General features: G+C 39.2%; 1 protein-coding gene across 5 annotated transcripts in view; it reads right to left on the bottom strand.

Annotated features, from left to right (window-relative positions):
- Nucleotides 1-399: 399 nt before the first annotated feature.
- PTPRZ1 (protein tyrosine phosphatase, receptor type Z1) overlaps nt 400-17,346 on the bottom strand; it is a 136,458-nt gene continuing 119,511 nt past the window's right edge. For 3 of the 5 annotated variants that reach the window (XM_027679138.1, XM_027679139.1, XM_027679140.1), the window contains 13 exons: nt 15,007-15,089; nt 14,196-14,330; nt 12,284-12,418; nt 11,094-11,257; nt 8,676-8,811; nt 7,594-7,740; nt 6,891-6,984; nt 6,506-6,579; nt 5,403-5,531; nt 4,237-4,383; nt 3,772-3,914; nt 3,044-3,179; nt 400-1,429 (listed from right to left, as the gene is read on the bottom strand). In XM_027679138.1, the coding sequence (XP_027534939.1) occupies nt 1,289-1,429; nt 3,044-3,179; nt 3,772-3,914; nt 4,237-4,383; nt 5,403-5,531; nt 6,506-6,579; nt 6,891-6,984; nt 7,594-7,740; nt 8,676-8,811; nt 11,094-11,257; nt 12,284-12,418; nt 14,196-14,330; nt 15,007-15,089 (1,664 nt within the window). In that variant the 3' untranslated portion in view covers nt 400-1,288. Of the gene's footprint in view, nt 1,430-3,043; nt 3,180-3,771; nt 3,915-4,236; nt 4,384-5,402; nt 5,532-6,505; nt 6,580-6,890; nt 6,985-7,593; nt 7,741-8,675; nt 8,812-10,318; nt 10,403-11,093; nt 11,258-12,283; nt 12,419-14,195; nt 14,331-15,006; nt 15,090-17,346 lie in introns of all 5 variants that reach the window. The other 2 variants (XM_027679136.1, XM_027679137.1) reach the window with 1 other exon arrangement.

The following is a 17,346-nucleotide window of genomic DNA, read 5'->3' as shown; positions in this document are numbered from 1 at the left end:
TGACTGTTGCCTTGCCAAAGGAGGCAGCAAAGAGCTCAGCAGCTGAATGATCTGAAACAAAGCCAGCATGGAGAAGTCTTGGGAGGGGGCAGCTAAGGCAATCGGGAGGCCTGGGATAGCCCATTAACCTGTGAGTGACCAGACCGGGAGATGAGCAAGGAGAGGCCAAAGAAGGAGCTAATGCGGACATTGAGGGTACGGGTGGGAGTGGAGCAGAGATTAAATAATATGAAAGTTTTCCATAAGTGTCTCCTGAACTTGTAGATTCCATGGGAAGTGCAGCTGCCTGCAGGTCAGTCATAAGTCCTTATTGTTGTAAATAAAAGCTCTCCTACATGACAGTGAAGACTGTGTGGAAGTATAGTGGACTGTACCGTATGTGGAAGACTGCTCAGCCCAGACTGTAATATTTATATTTATTTTTTGCAATGCCATAGGTAAAAACAATTTAACAATGCCAAATACAGTGTTATTCTCATAAAAACTTCTCATTTCAAAACAAGTGGTTTCTAGTTCCCACAAAAAGTTAAAATCACATGCAGCTATATGAAGGTAAATTGCTTAAGATGCACGATTATATATCAGAAGATTTTGTTAAAATAAAAACATACTGACTACAACTTTTTAACAAGGCAATTACACAGAACTAGAAAACTGACTCTGTAGTAAAATATAAAAATCTACAATTATAAATATAAATTTGGTCCATGGATCACTACAGAAGTAGCAGTATTTACAGTAAGTATCAGATTGCTATTCTAAATGTCTAATTGAAGTCTTAAAATGTTGAATGTTATGTAGAACAGTATTTTATTTACATTCTACTATATTAAAAGTTATATTTCTAGCAAATGTAAATTGTTATAAATACAGCAAATATCAAATACTAAACCCATTGCATGTTTGTAATTGAGAATTCTCTAACATCTATAAATATGATAATTTTAAGTTAAAAGTAAAGCCAGATAAATCAAAAAACTAATACTGAAAAAATCATACCACAATTCAATTCTTAGAAACACTGTAAAAGTCAAACAAGTTAGTCCAGACATAACAATGTATTACAAGTAATCTTTCAAGAAAAGGCACACATTGTTAATGATAAGAGTTCCACAGTAAAGTTGCATGTAACAGAAAAGACTGTTGGTTTCAGCAACGGTTGGGATCTGATTATATATAGACTGCACAGATTTTCCCCACCCAAAGTATAAAACTGGAAATAATAATGGTAAACTACAGGTGTGACTGGTGTGATGTAGTGATGTGTATGTTTAATTTGATGTGTTAATTAAACTAAAGATTCTAAACTTTCAGCTGCATTTCCATCGGGTAAAGCTGAGCCATTACTGTCCATAGATGCCGAAGGGTTTTCTTCTTGCCTTGTGCTGACAAGGCTGAGAATAGCTTTGTACAGAAACTGGTACTGTTCCTGGAGAAGAAAAGAGGATACAGTCAAAATTAATTAACAGCTGATGTATCAGTCACACATCCATGCACGTGGAGCACAACTGTGCTCCACAATTTATTATGTTACTTACTTAGCAGCTTTATGGATTTTATGACTAATGATTCCCCCTGTACATGATGTAAAGCACAACATTAGGGAATACAGTACAGGTAGGGGAGAAAGCTGTATTTTAAAAGAAATATTATATGCTGAATCTGATCCTTGTTAAAGTCAGTTACATATCTGGGGTCAGGATTAGGGCTACTTTTTGCCTGTTGGCTTTTTTTGTAATTTTTTGTCATCTGAATTCTACCCAGGAAGATTTTTTTCTTTTTTTTTTTCTTTTTGGTGCTTGCAGTTCCTGTTCCTGTTTTTGAAGATCCTGCCAGGAATAAGAGGTAGAAAGACAGGCAAGACTGTGAGAAGATTCATCAAGGAGGCCACTGTCCAAGAAAGGGCAGAGGATATCAGTTGGATGCACGGGAAATGGGGAGTGCCAGAAGCCAACTGGACTGCAGTGTGGGCTGGGAATGAGGGATGGTCTGTGCAGGGAGAGCAGGCACAGCAAAGGCTGTGCTGACAGTGGATGCTCTGAAAGGGCAGAGGAATATTTTGGGTATATAAGGATAAAGAATTTCTGTGAGGGAAGGAATGTGGAACAGTAAGACAGACTACATAGGGTGGGGTTTGGGGTCTGAACTAGTAGCTTGGGTTAAGAGATATGGGGTAGAAAGAGCCACAGATTTGAAAATCTGCAGTAAGCGGATGGGAATCTGGAATCTAAGATAAAGGACCTAGGTATTTGCTATAGGATCCTGGGGAAAGAGAAGTGAAAGGTCCTGATGGTTCTGCTGAGGTGGAAAGAGTTCCACTTTCACTCCATTGTCTGCCAGTCTGCTCACTCTGGGCTACCCAGGCAGGGCAAGGCGTGGACACACTTGTCGATCCTCTGTTATGTCCTGTTTTTGCTGTCAAAAATTGGATAATGCTAACCCAAACATTTTACTCCTAAAGTGTTCTCCTTATCACACTCATTTGTAACTCTAGCAGTCGGGTGTGTAATGATATGACCAAAGAGGTGGGGTTCATAATTTTCATTTCTGTGATGAATTTTAATTTGTAGGACACTGCCTTAGCAAGTAATTATTTACTATACTTTATACTTTTCACATTTTTTTTTTCCTTCATGCAGGCACAGTGACAATGTTGTCAAGTGACAATTCAACAGATCATGAAAGATCAAGGTCCATCCTGAAGCGGAAAACTAAGGTAATTACTTTAGGGTCTACCTGGAGCACAAATTTATTCCTGATGAATTAAAACCTTAATTTACATGACATAATGCAGATTTTATGATCATGGCAGCAGCTCTGCACATTTTGAATATCACCACTTGATAACCACAAAACAGGTTTTCACAGGAAATTCTTTGTTTTGGAATAGGCAGCAGGTCCACTACAGCGCCTCTGGAAGACAGTTTGAATAACTCATGCAGAAACTAAGATGCTAGTGGTTCAGTAATGTTGCTCTAAGATCTAAGCATGCTAGTAATGTCACATATAGGGAAAAAATGCACACATTTTGCCTATTACTTACAATGTCTGTAAAGACTCCAGGCCTCATCAAATTTATCATCTTCGCTACATGGTAAACATCTACTGAATTCTCATTTTCCAGTTGATGCATCAGAGTTGTCAATGCACAGAAAGTTCCTGCTGTCACCCCTCCATGCCTTTGTAAAGTAAAACAAAACAAAACAAAACAGAAATCTCTAGAAACTGGATCAAGTTTTACAGATGGAGAAAATACAAAATCCAGGGTAAACAGAGAAGATGAATTTCTGTCATGTGATCTTTGCCATTTCTGAAATAGGTCTGCCCAGCAGTGGCTTAACAAAACTTTCATGGCACCTGGCTACAACTTCTTAGAGTTATTTCTCTACAATCCCCTTCTAATCAAATCTTGAAGGCCTTGAGTCCTTCAGTTTTTCAACATTTCATTATTTTTTGTCATTATTGAACAGTTGGAGAAAGCTAAGGTGCCTCATCTAAACAGCCTTACTTCTTTTAGTAATAGAAAATGAGGTCCTGACTGATTTCCTTTCCAATGTCCTACCTGATAACTATCCAAAGTATGGAAATGATAAAAGTGAAATGAAGTATGATAAAATAAAAATGTTTCTCTTTTTGATGCAACTGAAACAGAAGCAGCATCACTGCTAAGGGCAGACTTCATGCCTTGTTTCAGCAGCTTTCACTCTAAATGAGGTGAAATGATAGTTCTACAGAAAAACATCAAAACAAACACAAAGCTGCAGTTCTTACTCATCATGTACAATCATGGGCCCATCACGGTTGGAAGTTTCCTCTTTGATGATGCTGATCAGTTCAAAAGTTTTACTAATAGGACTATCAGGATTTGGCCATTTTGGACACTGAAAATGCCTCACTTCAAGTACATAGTCATCCTAAATGAGAAAAAAAAACCCCAAACATAAATCAATTTTGTAAACTATTGTCTTCATTCTTTTCCTTCACCCTGGTCCAGACCGGCTCCAGCCTCCAGATACAGAATCCCACTGCTGTGGAAGTTGGAATACCCTATTCCCCATGTGATCATATTACCTACAGAGGTGTAGTGGTTTGAGCCATTCAAACCATGACAAGAGGTTACTTCCCCCAGGGGTGTTTCTAGGGCATGGGTTTTTATCACTCATTTACCATAGAAAATGTAACAAAATGTAGGCATTATCTTTAACAAATCAAGTTATACGTTTATGACAGTGTTACCTGTGTAGCTTCTAAAATAAAGTCTTGGATTATGAGTTTCTCCTCGTTAGACAGACACTTGTGTTCTTCAGCAATCATAGTGACTTTGAAACTCTCACAGTTTATAGGCTCATCTTTGTTTGGCCAGTATACAAATTCATCTTCAGCCTCCAGAAAAAAAAAAAGGAGACATAAAGGTAAGTAATGTTGAGCTCTTAAAATACAAAATACATCATAATAAATACTGTGACATATATATTATCAATCCAGCCAACTAGATTTAAACTGACAAATCAAAACTTGAGCAGGATTACAATCATGGCAAGTGATGGTTTTCAGACATCTCTGTAGTGATCCTGACCAAAGACCACTGTACCCTTTGGATCCACATAGCAGTCAACTTGCTGTGCTACACTGTGCCATGCATCCAGCCTGGCCTTCAGGCTGTCCTGTGCTTTGCTGTGCAGTGCACAGGCCACGGCCACAGGATAAACTTAGTTGGTGTATTGTAACATAGAAGCCTGCAGGCAGCACTTGAGTGGTCTTGGGATTATCTGAAAGTGCAGACCGAAGTTCTCATAAAAGCATCCTTTCTGTTTGACAGCAGAAATAATGAAGAGAGTTGTTTTTTTTTTTAAGAAAATCCTGTAATAGTTTGAATGACCAAAATGGTCAGATGGATAGGAAAACCTCCCTGCCATGTGTCCTGTCTGCCTGTCAGATGTGTTTCAGGGAGGGTAGAGTAGGATTCCAGTTCAGGTGAATGCAGAGCTCAGAAAGACCACAGTTGTCTGCTAGGTTGGTACCACTGCTCCCTGGTCAAGCTGTCAGGGCTTCAGTGCCCTTCCTGCACACTCTTCTGCATGAACTGCCACCCCAGGCCCTGTGTGCCTATGCTGCTGGCAGCGCTCCTGGCCACCCATGCTCCCCAGGGGTTTCTTTCATATGTGAGGGAATGCTTGGCCACCATTGCTCCTGGCTCTCGTGCCAATCACAATCAGCCCAGATAAGGATCCCTAGATTGCCACTAGATTGTTTGGGGATTTTACACTCAGTTCAATATTGCAAATTTTTAATTGTTTTTTTTTTTCAAAATCCAAGTTGTTTTCTCATGTCTTCCATATTTCAAAATGGTAATACTAGTAAAATTCATGCATAAACCCATAACCATCAGCCACAAAACTCACCATATTCTGGCTATCAGGAAGCATGACTATTAGCTGGGCATTATGGTCCCATATCATTCTCCAGAAATCCTTGATAGTATGTAGTAAAGGATGCTGGGTAATAATGAATTCATTACTTTGATAATAACCCTGCAAAAAGAAATTGACAGACTCAGAACTGATGCCCAACTATTAGTGGTTAAAGGAAGCTTCTAGTGGACTGGAAGTTTAGAAAATACATTGCACAATTGTGTCTTCTTTGGCTTCCTGCAAATATTAGAAAAAAATAAAATTTCCATTGCAGTGTTTTCCACATGAAAGGAATAAATTCAATTACACTGAAATAATTTTTAAAACCTAAAAAAAATATATAAAAAAAGGACAAAAGAGATCAGAGGAGATTCGAATGGCCAACTCAGAATAAAAATACATTATCCAGAATTCCAGAGGAACTGACTACCTGAAACAAATATAAGAACACATGAAAGATCTGCAAAAATTCCAAGCAGTTTCTTAATTTGTACAGATGTCTCAAATTAACTTCTTACCACAAAAGAGAGTTCCCTTGCATTAATGCACCTGATGAAGGATCATGTACATATACCACTGCAGAGAGCTTTCCCATCTCATTCCTGAATGTCCAGGAGGCATTAACTCCTCCCTCTCACCTAATGAAGGGCAAAATGTTGAAGAAAACCCAGAGAACAAAAAGATAATGGAAAGCTGATAAGCTATGGTGTCTTGGGCTATGCTAGTTGCAAAGGCTCTGTAAGATGAGCAGGTAGGAAGGCAAATTACAGTACAGCCATTAAAAACTAACTTATTAGTTAACACTTTTAGTTTATCTCAAAAGATCCTTCCATAGGTGGCATTTAGCTTTACCAGGTTTTAAAACTATGATGGGATTTCTATTTCTACAGATTGTTAAAATGCAATGCACTTAACCAAACTTAAACCCAGTAATAATGGTAATAGTATTTCCTGGGGGAAGTAACTCTTTCAGGCAGAGTGAATAATGGAAGAAAGGAGCTTTCAAAATCAGGATTGTGCCACCCTAACTCAGACACATGGCAGCTCTGAAAACAGCTATGCATTGTTTTTCACCAATATGTTAACTGACTTACCATAATATAGGAAGCATTGATGTAGTCTGTCCCTTCACCAGACAGTGATGAGATACCCACTCTAGATCTTTCCACTGTAAAAAAAAGTTATGAATTAGTAAGTATGTTGCAATGACTCTTATAACATCACAGCAATTATTTCACATATCTCACAGTGATGATAACACTAAGCTTCATCAATCTTCATCACTGAAGTGCTATCCAGCATCTATTTTGTTTTTCTATATGTAATTCCTAAATCACTTCTTCACTATAAGTACTTTACAGAACATTGTTCCACACAAATGCAGATGTCTTCAGTTCTTGTTGAGGAAATTTTGAAGGTTTGACACACAAGGTTCATAAACATTTTTCCACCCAGAGAAGACAGTTTGAACAAACTTACCAGGAATGATAGATGAAGTTCGGTTCTTTTCTCTGTTACACTGTTTGAGTGCAGTTGAATAATCACACTGCTGTGTGTTAGACTGGCTCAGTAGCTGAAACAATGAAATGTAAAAGAACTCAGGTAACTCGATAAAAGCCATTCCTTCACAAGTTGCACTAAACAGAAGGGTGCACATATTGCAGGTTCAGTGTCTCTCTTAACTTTAGGTATCTAGTTATCTGGCTAAACTACTTAGCAAGTCATCAGAATTTTTTTCTTCACTGTTCTTAGCAGTTCAAATGACTCTTGAATCTTAGATCAATAAAAATGTCTTTGAAGGTGGAGTCTGTCTTTAACCAGTGATGTACACTGAAGGGAATACACTGATGGATCAATATAGCTCATGACGTTATTGCTACAATGACATCTTTCCAGACTGTTGTTTTACCTTTGAGATCTTCCTGCAAAGGCACATAGTTAGATCTTCCAAAATCTACTTACTGGCCTATTTTTTTTGGTAGATCCTTTGTTTAAGAGTAAGCAAATAATTCTTCTGTCACAACTGACTGCATGCATTTGTTAAATTATTCTGAATATAGGTTCAGCAGCTAATGAAAGTTGTGTTCAGAAAGCTAATGGAAGTTGTGTTGAGATACCTACTTTTAAGTAATTCAGGCTTGCAAACGTAAAGATTTTCGTGTTACTATCTCAGAGAGCTCACCTTGAATTGTTTCTCCAGTCTGGTCTTTCCTGTTGGTCCAGGTATCAAGAGAGCATTAACATAGGCATGAATGTGAGTCTCAAGAACTTCCGTTTCTTTACTGAGTATTGCTTCAACCAATGCATCGTGAATGAAGATGTATTGCTCCTAGGAAAAGGAAACCAAAATGTGAGCTCTCATCATTTTCAGATTCCCCTGGTTACCTCTGGTTAAGCTGCCACTTCTGATGTGGTCAGCGTTTCTTCACAGGGGAGTTTTCTCAAATGTTATTGCCTAGAGTGATAACTGTCCCTTTGCAGTGACAGTACACATTTAAAAGCACAACTGACAGTTACACTTGCAATATATATGTATACATATATATATATGATATAATACAGTACCAAATCTCCACCACCTGTGATATCTCATGTTAACAGAATAGAATTAAAAATGCAAGCATAGCCTTGAGTCAAATTTTCAAGTTAGTCCTACCCCTAGTTCCTATAGCTATCCTCTATTTTCTCTTTCACATCCTTTGGAACAGGTGTCCTAGCTGTTAATTACCTGTTATTCTACTGGGAAATCTAACCACCTGTTCTTGAAACCCGAAGTAGACTTTCAAATGCCCTGCTGATGCCCTTATTGTTTTCTCTTGGTCTTTCACTGTTCTATATATAATCTTCAGTTGAAAGCATCTATAGATAATCTTCTGTCTAAAACAGCTTTTGTCCTATGTTTTATTCCCTAATATAAACTGTTTGATGAACACCTGACAGTGGTGTTTCCTTAAAAAACTCCATGACAAAAATGCAAGTCCTGCCAAGAAAGCACTACTGCAAGAAGCATGATTTATATAGACTTCCTTCTGAGTCCTCCCTAATAAACAGACAAGAACCAACAGATAGGTAATTTCTAGTGCATTGCTCTAAGCAAGTCTAGAAGGATGTCTCTATAAAACCATGGGAAACAAACAGGAAAATCCAGTCTGATGACTGGTCACCAGTCTGTCTGGTGGTGCCAAAAAGAGGACTGCATCATCTCTCCTTCTGTAAACAGAAATAGTTTGTAATAGTCTCACGCTATTTATATTTCATTCTTACCTCAGTCTGCACCAAGTAGTTCCTTTGGGTACGTATGTGTTTTAAGAATCCAAATATGTTGATTGTCCCTTCATGCTGAATCTGCTGCAGCATGCTGTCTAACACTATGTATGTGCCTGTCCTTCCAACACCAGCACTATAAAACAAAAAAATAGTCTTGAGCCTGAAGTAAAACACTAATGAAAAGAATTGGTCCTTACACATAGCTTTTACAACAAACTGCTGCGTAGGGAAGATTATCCTTTACAAAGGAATTTATTTTGCTCTATATATACTTTGTGAAAACTTCAAGGCTGATAATAATATTTTTCGCTGTGCAAGAATAGATCTAAAGATAATTTTCTCAAATGATTTTTAAACTATCGGTTGAGATAGAACAAAGCAGTTTCCTGCAGGTCTGCATTTTTCAAGTTTCTGATATTCCTTAGGATACTTTGTCAAGTATACCTAGAAAGGGTGGCATATGTCAGCATTTGGGCACAGTTAATGTGCTCAAATTCTTCTATGCTGAAACCACAATTGAAAAGGAAAGTTGCATTATGCCACCCATTACAAATAAAGGAGATTTCAAAGATCTGGACTGAAGAAAACCCCAGGGAATGGAAGAGCTGCTGAGTATATCTGTAAAAGGATAAAGCTTAAGTGCTCTCCAGATACAGCTAAGAGATGGCAAGCAATGGTTGAAACTCTTCTTAAAAAGGTAAAATGGAAAAGAAAGGGTTAATAAACTAATTCCTGTTATGAACTCTGATTCATTTAACATAAAACCAGCTGTATCGTAAGATTAAAATCCAACTTTTTCTTTCATAAAATATCTGGGTAGGAAATACAAGGTCAAGAGGTCAGTTTTTGTGATCTAGTCATATGTGGGAATTAGTCAATTGTAATTCCCCTCTAAGTTATGAATGAGTGTTACGTATACTGGTACACGTAACTTGAGAGCAGCACTGTGCTGAGTCTGCATGGTTCCTTACAGGCAGATCCAAGCTCACTCCATAGATGCTAATTCAATCATCTCATTTCTTCCACAGATGCAGCACATAGCATAGGTAGTGTGAGCTCAGATTGCAGTAATGAACTGTCTAAATAAACATTATATGAAACTGGAAGGTCCAGGTTATTAATACACTGTTAGGCACAAAGAAGATTACCAGATACCATCTGTACTTGTTATGAAAGACAAAACATGGAAAGCACCAAAACATAAAAATAGCTAAAATAAGTTCAATGAAGCTGATCATCTGTGTCTTTAATAGAGCCTGTAAAGATAAATAATAGTTACATTTCTAACATGAGATCACTCCTTTGAAATTCCATAATGCATGGGAACAGGTTAGCTAAAAGCTGTACAGATGGACACCTATGACCCAGTGGAGAGGTCTGACTGAAGCCACACAACTTACCAATGTTCATTTTTTAAAAACTCAATTTAATTGACTCATAATGTATTGCTGATCTCTCAGCAATCTCAGACCTGACATTTTGGATTATTTTGAATTTCACGTGAAAAAGCAGGATGTAGATAGCAGCAGAACAACAAAATGTGGAATTTTCATTTTCCAAGCTAAAAACAGATTTCAGTCAGATTAGATCATCCCACAAATAAAATATCTTCATTTGCAGCATTTGTGAGGAGACTTTACCTGTTGGCTTCCTCAGAGTCAGCTCCAGAAGGACAGAATTCATGAGGAGGTTCTCTTTCCAAATGTTCCATCAAAGGTGAGGTACTACAGTGGAAAACCAGAACCTGCTTATATATTTTACAATAACCTGGTCCTTCACGGGCATTGTGAAGTCATTCCAGGACCTACAAACCCTTTTTTAACCAACTCTCCCTGAGCTTCCAGTTTTAGTGAGCACTGACAGAACACCTGCCTGCACGCTGCAGCACATGCAGACCTCAAACCATTCCCCAGAATGCTCCTCCAACAACTGCTACAGCCCAAAGTAATGTTAAAAACATCAGAGTTGTAGTTCAGACAGGAATAGAGTGAGTCTTCTCTTGTGGACAGAGCTCCTCTTAGGATTACAGAGTATCCCTGCACCAAAGAAAGCACAAGCCAAAAGCATCCTATCAATGTATTTGCAGAAAGGTAAAGATTTTTGCTATATATGTATCTGGTAAGCTTATAGCATTCAAGAGAGTAGTATAGAAATGTGCAAAAAAGTAAAAGCATTTTTGCAAAAAAAAAGAATACAGTGCAGAGCAGCCTCATCTTGTTTACAGAGATTTATAGAAGTGGCACAGACAGTTGATTAGTTGGCCTTACCAAGGAGAAAAATATCAGCTAAGAAATTAATCTTATTCCATCAGGAATTGTTAAATGCCAGAGTGAAATTTGCTTAGCCCACCACTGAAAAATTCTTTTTTTCTGCAAAACAAAAGTGGAGTGAACCTTACAGCAGTAAAAACCACACCTGCAATGAACCACAACAGGCCCGATGGCGTGGTGCTTTGCATGTGACGCCTTCCGCACAAAGGTGAGAACAGGCAATGTATATTCTGGAACACCCATATCAGGCCACTGGGTATAATGGTACTGAGTTATAATACGTCCACTAGACCTCCCTTTCTGGGAACCCTGCAACAGAAAAATAATTCCACATGTAAGCAGCCCACATCTTCATAGTTTTATTTCCGTACCTGATAGTTGTTGAACTAGAACTGTCCCTATTTAGCTAAAAGCATGCTACCTGGTTCTGAATATTCCAGCTTTCAAAGAGAAGAGGAAGGGCCTATGCTTCTGTCCCATTAACTTGCCCACTGAGTGGAAAAATGACCTGGCACTGTCCCTTAGAAAGCCACAGAGAAAGATTAAGAGCAATGGAGGGATAACAAACTACAGATGCTCTTAAGAGTCACCAGCTCTTTCTGCCACTCTGCTCCTCTGTTGGGTAAACAGAAGGAGTAGGATTCACCTCACCCAGATTTAGTGATCTATAAGGCAAGTAGCCTTGTGTAGGCTGCTTTTCTAAGCTCCCTCCCTCAATGGCAATTCAGAGGCAGGGATGCGTTCAGAAAGTAGGTCATCTCATTCAAATATTGTTTCCTTAAATAGGCACAATAAATTCATTGATAGTAAATGCTGCATGTTATGTATTAATTATACAGGGAAAGTGAGAGACTCAGACATTTATGTGGCCAGAATAAATTTAGTTTTCAGAATCCCCCTCAAAGTAACCAACACCACACTGCTGAGCTGAGAGCATGCTGATTCTGACTACAATAAAACAAGGTCTGGATTCACCTGTCCTTAAAAAGGACAATGGAGAGCTGAGGTAGATAATTCAACTCATACAAGATTTTCTTCCAGCTGCTCTCTTTCTGCAAATGTATCATCCTGCTCACCAGGCAGGCAAAGTCCACATCAGCTCTACAGTGCTTTTTCCCTGATGGTCCTACATCGCACCAGTACTACAGGCCAGTGTCTTTTCAGTTTGTTGATCTGGTCAAATTAACTGAAGTGGACAAGCAACTTGGCTAGCTGAGACCTACAGAACTTGGCTTTACATATACAGCAGAAAAGAGCTGCCAACTTCCTTAAAAAGATTCTGAGCATCTTTTAACATTTCCTTTTGCCCACTTGTGTTTTCAGAATGCCACAAACCTTTTTGATTTTGGTGTTTCTAAGAGTAAAATTCCTCACAGTGTAATAGGCAAGTACGTGAACACTCTTCTGAGTAACCAAGAAGTTCCCATATTCTTCACTACCTTCAGCAGGCCAGTACTGGTCACATTTTCTCTGTTAGAAAGCAAATGAAAACCAGAGAAAAAGAAAACAAAATGTCAAACTAGTAAACTGAAATGTTCCAATTTAAGTCAAGCATAGTCAAGCACAAAACCATATAGGGACTCTCAATATACCCAGTTTATAATAGACACAATCTTCTGTACAGAACAAATAACATTATTTTGTCTTGTAAAGAGAAATGACTGTGCAAAGATGCTCTTTATTTGGAATACTCAAAAAAAGAAAGGTTTAAATCATACTATCAGAATTAAAGGGCTCTAATAATGTGGAACTTGCCATTCTATAGGCACTCTAAAAACTAAAGAAACTAACATGATCTGCAGGAAAACCAGGAAAACATTCAAGTCAGTAGAGTTGTATGTGGCTTTTGATTAGTTTATAGTATGGGCAGACAATCCTAAACATCCACTGGTCAGATTATGTGACCAATACATCTGTTCTTGAACAGGCAGCAATCACAAGTATTGAGGCCATGCTACTGACATCACAGCTGCGCTGGGCAGGGCACGTCTCCAGGCTGAAGGACCACTGCCTCCCTAAGATCCTGCTTTATGGTGAACTTGCCACTGGCTGCCGCAAGAGAGGAGCCCCGAAGAAAAGATACAAGGACTCCCTGAAACAACATCTCAGCCTCGGGCATATTGATCACCATAACTGGTCTACTCTGGCCTCCAATCGGGAGGCCTGGAGACACACCATCTATAACGCTGCTGATGCTTTTGAGAAAGCAAGCAGGATCACCCTTGAGGAGAAAAGACAACGCAGAAAGAATCGAGCCTTGCAGAATATACCATCTAAGGAGTCTTTCTGCTGTGCCTTTTGCAACCGGACACATCTATCTCGTATTGGCCTTTTTAGCCACCAACGCGCTTGCAACAAACGTGGGTAGAGCCCTTCTCAAATCTTCATTCGCGAAGCCTAGCCATGAGTATGGGCAGAGTATATATGATCAGCAAGGCTGAGAGTGAGCCTCTGTATGGTCAGAATATAGAGTAGAGCACTGTGATGTCCAGTGTTTTGGTTGGGTAGTCATATAGAAGAGTGCATGTTTATTGCATGCTGTTATAAATGAAGTGGTACTCTTGAGTGCAGCCCTTGTTCTGCAATTGCTGTCTGTATCATCGGATAGATGCTTTATAGGTTGTATGACAAGATTTACATTCAATTTAGGCATTGCTGCCAGTGTTTGGCAGGTGTGATGCAATGTCTCCTAATGTGATCCCAAGGTATTTCCATCCCATGACCAGAGGAACACACACCTCGTGATGGGGTTTGACCTCATTTTGTCTCACTGGACAAACATGTATCTAGTCATGTAGTAGGAAAGCAATTGTGGGTCCCATGGGATGTTAACAGGGAGCTGTTAGTGAACATCCAGAAAAGTTCACGTGAACTATGTTCTTCTCCTTTCCAGGATCTTTCTCAGAAACCCTGAGAAAGAGAACTATGGCAAGCCGATTGCTAGCAAACGTGGGACAAGGTTCCACAGTCTGTCCACTCATATATACAAAAAGTCTTTTTTTCAGTATAAGACTTTTTTTTTTTTTAGTTAAAACATGGTATTTTCAAGGAGTTATTGAATCTATTCTTAAGTTTCATTTTACAAATCCTCAACTTTATACTTCTGTAGCCAATCCTAGCACAAGCAACTACTACAAACTATTGCTCTTTGCTCAATAAATGCCTAAACCAGTTTTTTTAAAGAGAGCTTGCTACAGGTAAATCTATCAACATCAGATAAATAAATAACAGACAAAGGTACTTATACCCTTCCTTTCTCAACGAGATTAGTTATCATCACAATAACTTCTACGTTATGTTCCCATATCATTCTCCAGAAATCTTCTGCTGTCGATTTTAGTGGCCCTTGAGCTGCAATGTAGGCTTTTGGCTTGTTGTAGCCCTAAATTGAAATATAACAAATGACACTTGTCAAATCACTGTCCATGAGCAAAAGGAGGTTAGGAGGAGTACATGACATTTTATATATCTATTTTTAAAGACTCAGAAAAGCTTTTAAGCACTTTTAAATTTGTAGCTATCCAAATCACAGAAACTCTGTGGTACCAGATGACATATGAATACAACTGCTATGTCAATGTTTATCATTCCAACACATAGGATATACATGTTCAAGTGCCCATGTTCTGGCAGAATGTTGACATGATAATGATTATGAGACATCTGTTATGACAGTGGTTTAAAAAATGAATCAAGACCATTAACATGTAAAAAACTAGGTAATGAAAACTGGTAATGGTGCCTTGGTGAGGCTCTTAGCCAAATAGCATCTTCCTCTCATGAGATTATCTCAGACAGAAGAATTAACCACTCAGATGAAAAATATCTCTAAAATGACTCAGTGACAGAACAATTTTTGTTTCAAAATGCCCTTCACTAAGCTGCAGCTGCTACAATATCAAGATGGATTCAAGAAAGATTTGGAGTTTTACCCATGCTTTAACTTTGTAGGCTTAACTTGGACCATGAAAAATTTTTTTAATAAAATCTCCATAGATAATTTTCTTACAGAAAAGTCTAACAAATGAATAGGCCGGCAGATAGAAAAAGACACTTACATCGACGTAGTTGGCATTAATGTAATCAGTCAGTTTTCCATCCTTTTCCGCAAGCTGGGCTAATTTAACTCTAGTATGATCATCTGTAGTAAAACAAGGGAGAAAATAAGCAGTTTTCTATAAGAATTATATTTTTTCTATAAGAAATGCCCTTAAAATATTGAAATATATTTTTACAATACTTAAGATTAATACAGGAACAATAACACATGCAAACATCCTCTGCTTAGATATGAATCAGAGTCAAAATTCTAGTTGTAGAAAAATAAACTATTAATCCAAAGTTTGAAGGGATTCATAATTTACTTGGCTGAACAGCAGCACCCTGGATCATTTTAGGCACTGTGATGTATTTTCCCTACAGCCTCTATCTGCTGCCTATGGAGGTGTGTGGGTGTTTCCTAAGTCCTGTGTCATGACTGCCAAATCTGCAGAGTGGGATGTCTCAAAATGACAGCAGGCACCAGCATTGAGGCCCAATAATTCCAAGTTAAAAGAGCGGACACTGGAGAACAATGGGACCTTGAAGAAACACTGGTCAGCTGAAGAACTTCAGCAGTGGCAACTTCAGGGCGAGCTGAAACTTTCTGCAGCCAGCACTGATTGTAAGAACTAGACTTGAGTCAGTTACAGAGGACAATTCTTGCTGCTTCAGCTGCCCTAAGCTGCCTACGCACTGCCCTTTGACAAAAAAGTTGCTGGGTTGGCACCTTTTGTACAATCTGCTACGAACACAGTGGTAGAGGAGAATCCCTGACTTTTTGTCCATCTAGAGGTATCTTTAGCAAGGTGGAATGGAATTTCTTGCCTTCTGCCAAATGCTGAATATAGATTTAATTTAGAGCTTCTCATAATCAGAACAAAGTTGAAATGCTATAGAGAGTTAAAACGAATGTTTTGAGCCACCAAGATAATCAAAAGCCTAGAGGCAAAAGCTTCAAAGAGAGATTAACAAAACTGAATAGATGTATTTCAGAGAAGAAAAATCTGGGAGAGTGATGCAATGGGAAAATGTGTGCTGGCTAATGAAGCTGTTCTATTCCACTGTTGCAGGGCACGATACAACATAAACCCAGTACATTTATGTTTATATGTGTCAGTAAATATATCCAGGGATTGTGTAGATCCTAGAGAGGATAAATCATCATTATTCTAGATCAAAGATGGATTAATTCTGGTAATCAAAACACAGCTTCTTTGGCTTTATAATGGCATTATAATGAAACTTCCCAACTTCCTTTGGGTCATTGCAGAAGACACAAATATGTCTTGAAAACACATGATCATCAAAGTAGAAGAATGTCAGAGGACTAACCTGAAGAGATGTGAAATCTCATGCTACTCCTCTCCAAGCATTTTGTTAAAGAGGAGCTGGAGAATCATAGAATCATAGAATCAACCGGGCTGGAAAAGACCTCCAAGATCATCGAATCCAACCTTTGATCCAACACTGCCACAGTTACTAGACCATGGCACTAAGTGCCACATCCAGTCTCATCTTAAATACTTCCAGGCACAGTGAATCCACCACCTCCCTGGGCAGCCCATTCCAACGTCTGATTACTCTCTCTGTAAAAAATTTCTTCCTAATATCCAACCTAAACCTCCCCTGGCACAGCTTAAGACCATGCCCTCTTGTCCTACTGATAGTTACCTGGGAGAAGAGACCAATGCCCATCTGGCTACAACCTCCTGTCAGGTAGTTGTAGAGAGTGATGAGGTCTCCTCTGAGTTTCCTCTTCTCCAGGCTGAACATCCCCAGCTCCCTCAGCCTCTCCTCCTAGGACTTGTGCTCCAGTCCCTTCACCAGCCTCATTGCTCTTCTCTGGACCTGCTCCAGCACCTCAATATCCTTCCTGAACTGAGGCACCCAGAACTGGACACAGTAATCCAGGTGTGGCCTCACCAGCACTGAGTACAGGGGAAGAATCACTTCCCTGGACCTGTTGGCCACACTGTTCCTGATACAGGCCAGGATGCCATTGGCCTTCTTGGCCATCTGGGCACACTGCCGGCTCATGTTCAGCTTCCTGTCAATCCAAACTCCCAGGTCCCTTTCTGCCTGGCTGCTCTCCAGACACTCTGTCCCCAGCCTGTAGCGCTGCATGGGGCTGTTGTGACCGAAGTGCAGGACCCGGCACTTGGCCTTGTTGAACCTCATCTTGTTGGAATCAGACCATCTCTCCAGTCTGTCCAGGTCCCTCTGCAGAGCCCTCCTGCCTTCCAGCAGATCAACACTCTTCCCCCAGCTTGGTGTCATCTGCATATTTGCTAATGGTACACTCAATCCGCTCATCCAGATCATCAATAAAGATATTAAATGGAACTAGGCCCAACACT

The sequence above is a fragment of the Neopelma chrysocephalum genome, unplaced genomic scaffold, assembly GCF_003984885.1.
Source record: "Neopelma chrysocephalum unplaced genomic scaffold, ASM398488v2 Primary Assembly neopelma1_45, whole genome shotgun sequence".
Classification (NCBI taxonomy): Eukaryota; Metazoa; Chordata; class Aves; order Passeriformes; family Pipridae; genus Neopelma; species Neopelma chrysocephalum.
This window is presented reverse-complemented; position numbering and strand designations above follow the sequence as displayed.